The following is a 5,609-nucleotide window of genomic DNA, read 5'->3' on the forward strand; positions in this document are numbered from 1 at the left end:
TTTTTTGCGGAACCGGGAATTGAACTCAGGCCCTTGCATTTGCCAGGGAAGCGCATATTCCACTGAGCCATCGCCCCGGCCCTTATCCCAATATTCTTGAGGCTGAGGTAAAAAGACCTCAAGTTTGAGTCTTGCCTGATTTCTAGTTGTTTCATGTCTGTAAATCTTATCTCTTTAATTGAAATCTGAGTGCCTTAAAAGGTAGGGAAAAGGTAGGATATGCGCTTAGAGAGGTTGTACCTCATAAGAAAATGTGTTCAAGTTGTGCTTCTTCCTTGCAGGGATTTCCCAGATGACCCAGGAGTACAGTGGGACACGGAGCTTGTGGCAAGCATCCTCCTCCAGCACATAGAGGTCAATGGCATCAACCTGGTAAGGGGCCTCATTCCTCAGTGGAAAGCCCGGGTCCCCATTCCATCACATTGGTTGGTTTCTGCAACTTTTCCCCTACTGGTCTCCCACCTGCAGACCTGCTCAAGAGCCACTCTTGGAAAGGCTCCACACCTCCAGTGTTCTAAACTTACTAAAGAACAAACACACCTTTTTTTTTTTTTTTTTTTCCTAGTACTAGAGCTTGAACCCAGGGCTTATGCACTGAGTTAGATCCCTAGTTCTTTTTTAGTTTTTATTTTGAAACAGGACCTCACTAAGCCACCCAAGCTGGGTTGGAACTTGTGATCCTCCTGCCTCACACTCCCAGAGTGCTGGAATTACAAGTGGGCTGCACCACGTCCAGTTGAAATACACCTTTTATTTTGCCTTTAGATCTTTTGCGAGACTAACTGAATCATCAACGCTGAGATATAGGCAGAATTTTTTTCCAAACGATGTCTATCCCCCCTCACCCCTGTCCTCCTCTGTCCTGCAAGATCAGATACATGACTCTTATTTATACAGAACTTCACCTTGAACCATGCATTTTCACATTTAGAGTATTATTGTCTCTTTAGAAAAAACAGGTTTCCAGAGCCCAAAAACTTTGCCCAAAGCAGGCAAGTAATGAAGCTGGGATTCTAAACACAGAATTTTGGGGTGCCTTGGACTATACCCAGGACTTTGTTCATATTAAGTATGGGTTCTACCACTGAACCACATCCCAAGCCCCAATGCTAGGGTTTTAAGCCTCAGTTTCTCACTCCTAAAATCATGAGCGTGAATTCAGACTTATATCAGGAGAAAAAAAAACTTCAGTCACAATTAGAGCAATAGCAGACATTTAAATTTACTTGCGAGATGGACAGGCTTAACAGCATCCAGCTCATCTCTACTTGGACTGAGCAGGTCCAGACTTAGCCTGTGGTTGATGTGAAAGCTGCTAAGAAGGCTTACTGTCAAAATATCAAAACAACAACAACAATAATAATAGTAATCTTTCCTGAGTTAATAATATTTAAAACCCTTCACCTTAGCTTTAAATTTTGGTTAATCATTAAAAGATGAATCCTGCTTTTAACAGTGATGAACTCATTGATTAAATTGATTAGAACCTTTTTTTTTTAAATGAATTTGGTTAAATGTCTCACTATGCAGCTCTCTTAGTGATCCTCCTGTTTGCAGCCTTCCGAGCGCTGGGGATCACAGGCATGCACCACCACGCCCAGTCTCAGTGGCCAGCTCAGTGCACCTGGGGGGAGGGCCAGTGTGGCATGTGGTGCTGGGGACGGAATAGCCCCTTACTAGAGGGTTTGGGGCTGGCAGTAGCTCAGCAAACTAAGAACCTGTTTAGGCAAGCACAGGGACCAGGGTTCAGTCCCCTGCACCACATGCTGTACTGGCCCTGCCCCAGGCCCATTGAGCAGGCTACCGAGACTGGGTGTGGTGGCGCATGCCTATGATCCCAGCACTGGGGAGGCTCAAAACTGGAGGCTCACTATGAATCTGAGCTGTGTAGTGAAACCCTATACCAAATATATTTTTTTTAATAATAAATAAAAGTATTCACAAGACATCCTACTGTTCACAAGGAAATACAGATTATCACAGTGCATTTGGGAATGCTTTCTCTGACCTGTACTTATTCAACCACAGTAGAAGGGCAGGATCATGTTAACATTGTGCCCAGTGTGGCTGTAACTGTCATTAAAAGAACTAAGTATGTGTTTCCATTCAACTTCCTGTATCACAGTAAAAATGCACTGCTACAAAAAACAGTCTCTGCAGGGCTGGGGCTGAGGCAGGTGAGCAGTCACTCAGTGACAGAATCCTATACCAGGCTGAGAACATGGATCTTACGGGTTCCCAGCTGCTCTGTTCACCTCAAGTACTGACTACACATTGAGAGATAGTTTAGTACCAACAGTGAATCATAAACAGAACTGGGGGCACAGAGTTGAGCCACAGAAAAAGTTTCCTATCTGGGCCATGCCAGAATGGGAGTAGGCACACTTCCTTGCCCAAAGCAAAGCTGGCTTGGCAGCCATCAGCATGGTGTGAAGGCAGGAAACTGGGTTCCATCTGGTCCTATATCTGCTTATACTTTCGAGCTGACTGCCCTGTTCCCTACAGTAACATCATGAGACCAAGAAGGAGTGGCCAACAGGACAGGGCTTGGGGAAGTACAGTGCTTCCCTTTACAGAAAGCAGAGTAGGAGGCTGGTAGTGTCTCCTTGGAATGTCAGGCAGCCAGGTCTTCGGTCCCAACCCCTGCCTCAACCTTTCATTCACCTAGTGTAGAACATTCACTGTGTGTTGAAAACCAGGACAACAGCAAGGCAAACATACCTAATCATTGCTCCCCTGCAGCAGGGTGTCTCAACTATGGGACATTTGGACCAAACTGTTCCTTGATATGGGGACTGTCCTATGCATTGTAGAATATTTACTACATCTCTGACCTCTACCAGCTACATGCAAGTAGCAAGCCCTCTTCTCAATAAAAATATTTCTAGAGATTGCCAAATATCTATGGGAAAAACCATCCTTAGATAAGTACCAATGTCTTATAAACCAAAGTGCCATACTGGTCCCCTACTGTTGTCTGTCTTTCACTTTTTTTATTTTATTTTATTTTTTTTTTTTTCAGTGCTAGAGATGGAACCAGGGCCTTCACACTGACTGCTTATGGTTTTTCATGTGATCTAATTTTATCTTCATTAATTTGTCAAGAAAAGTAGGACAGTATTACTTTCTTGATATCACACTTGAGGAAGTCAAGACATACCAAATAGAAAAACTTTTTTTTTTTTTTTTCCCTGTAATTAGGACAGGGTCTACAGGGCCTCATTACACAGATTGGACTCATAGTGATTCTCCTGTTGTCAGCCTCCCAAGTGCAGGGATTACAGATGCATGCTACCGCACCCTGTCTCAATCACCCTCTCAGGGCTGGCACAGCACGCCAGGGATGGAACCCCAGCCACTGCACTCTGCCCAAGCAGGTACTTTAGTCCACTAAGCTATCAAGCCAGCCTTTAGAAAAACTTTTGATAATATAGTTCTGTAATTTGCCCAAGGGTGCCATGGGTTATTGGTGTCAGGATGACCAGATTTGACCCTCCCCTATTTGTGCTGTGTGGAATACATAATAGCACTGGATATTTAGAGTTCCGTGCTTAGCATTTTTATGGGCTGCTTTTTGGTTGTTTTTTTTTGTTGTTGTTTTGTTTTGTTTTGTTTTGTTTGAGACAGGGTGTTGCTATGTAGTTCAGGCTCGCCTTGAGCTCACTTTGTTGCCCAGACTGACCTCAAACTCACAACGATCCTCCTGTCTTAGCCTCCAAAGTGCTACGATTATAGACGTACAGCACCACACGCAGACCCTATTTATGTTTTTATTCTGAGACAGGGTGTCACTAAGTCACAAAGTTGCCCAGGTTGGGCTAGGACTAGTGATTCTCCTACCTCAATCTCCTAAAATTCTGAGACTAGTGGTGTGCACCATCATGCGCAGCTTTCACAGACTGTACTTTAGAGAAGTTTTAGATCCTATTTCATTGGACTGTTTTGAGAGACAAATGGGGTAATGAGTGGGAGAAAGTTCTGCTGGGGTAACATACTAAATCAGGTATCATTATTACTATGGACAGTTTTTGAAAGAGCAGGCATTGATTGTATGGTGGGTTGGCCAACAACCCAAGAGGAAGAAAGAAGACAAGATTAAGCCCAGGTAGGACTATCACATGGCAAAATGGACATACTACAACAAATATACCTTTGTATTTACACATAAGACTTTAGAATAGGTGAAGGAAGATTTGGAACTATGAATTGTTGAAGAGGCATATTGTCCCTTGAAGGTTAAAAGAAGTGGGTGCTGTATGGGGAACAGAACTCAGTGGGAACACACTTGCCTACAGTAGCATGCCAGATGCCCTAGGTTCTGTCCTGAATATGGAGGGAAGAAGGGAAAGGAGGGAAGGTAGGCAGGAGGGAGAAAAAGATGAAAGAAGGAAAGTGGTAGGTGTTGAACACTCTGGTGTGAGCAGGAACATGACCAATCCTCAACCACTATGTAAATGACATTAGTATGTCTCAAATGACCCCCATTATTTTCTCCCATATGTTACATTCCTGTGGTTGTTGCAACAAATTACCACAAGTTTAGTGGCTTAGAACAACAAATTTATTTTTTTACTTTTCTATAGGTCAGAAATCCAAAAATCAATTTCACTAAGCCAAAGTCAAGATGCTGGCAAGGCTGTTTCCCTCTGAAGGCGCTGAAGGAAAAATATATTTCCTTACCATTTTCAGCTTCTCATGATCACTATATTTCTTGACTTATGAGCCTTCTCCTTCTTCCAAGCATATCATGCCAGTTTCTGCTTCTGTGTCACATGTCTTTAATACTCCTGTGTCCCTCTTATAAGGACATACTACATTTGGCTCTACCAGCTAACAGAGAATAATATTCTCATCTCAAAATCTTTAATCCATTTTCAAAGTCCCTTTTGCCATGTGAGGTAACATTCAGAGGTTCCGTGGCTAAGGACATATTTGGGGAATAATTATTCAGTCTACCAAGAAATCTTACTCTAGAGCCCTTATTCACACTGAGGTGGCAGTGACTGATAAGAATTTTAAGGATAACTTGTCCTTTAATGGAGACCTGATTTTGACACTGAGATTCCTATGGTGACAAGAAATCTGCTGGTGGTTGGGAGAGAAGAGAGCACTTAGTTCTAACAGTAGGGTCATTCTTAATCCAGACTGACCCTGAGAAAACCTTCCTGCAGAGTACTTGATTCCTGGGAAACATTTCAGTAATGGCATGAAACAAAAAGGAGAGAGGGGCTTTACCAGAGAGCTTCTCAATGTTAAGGAATGTAGCTGTGCCCCTGGCAGAACTCTTCACTGTTAGTCGATCATCTTGAGATTACCCTGAATTCACCTGAGTAGGTACTGACTCTTCAGATCTTAGAATTTCACAATGATTAGTCAACATGTCTTAGTTTTAACTAGAAACACCAAGAGAATCCCCTCCCAGCCTGCTCCCATCTCTGTTCTAAGTCCCTTCATCCGTGCTGAGCCACCTCTTCTCCTTGCAGAAGTCTGTCACCTCCTAAACTGTCCTGTTCTTTTCCCCAAGTCCTTGTTCATTTTTTATATTTCTTTATTATTTGAGCTGTGTTTTTATTATCATTATGCAAATAATCCTTTTATCTTTTTTTTTT

General features: G+C 42.8%; 1 protein-coding gene across 3 annotated transcripts in view; it reads left to right on the top strand.

The window, feature by feature from the left end:
• Nucleotides 1–5,609, top strand: part of Pigl (phosphatidylinositol glycan anchor biosynthesis class L) — a 109,893-nt gene that overhangs the window by 74,300 nt on the left and 29,984 nt on the right. For all 3 annotated transcript variants that reach the window (XR_002821844.1, XM_023719432.1, XM_004634933.2), the window contains exon 3: nucleotides 282–372. Coding sequence is in view for 2 of the 3 variants with exons in the window: in XM_023719432.1 (XP_023575200.1) it covers nucleotides 282–372 (91 nt within the window). In the remaining variant the exon portion in view is untranslated. The remainder of the gene's footprint in view (nucleotides 1–281; nucleotides 373–5,609) is intronic.

Source organism: Octodon degus, unplaced genomic scaffold (assembly GCF_000260255.1).
Source record: "Octodon degus isolate 3935 unplaced genomic scaffold, OctDeg1.0 scaffold00067, whole genome shotgun sequence".
Taxonomy (NCBI): domain Eukaryota; kingdom Metazoa; phylum Chordata; class Mammalia; order Rodentia; family Octodontidae; genus Octodon; species Octodon degus.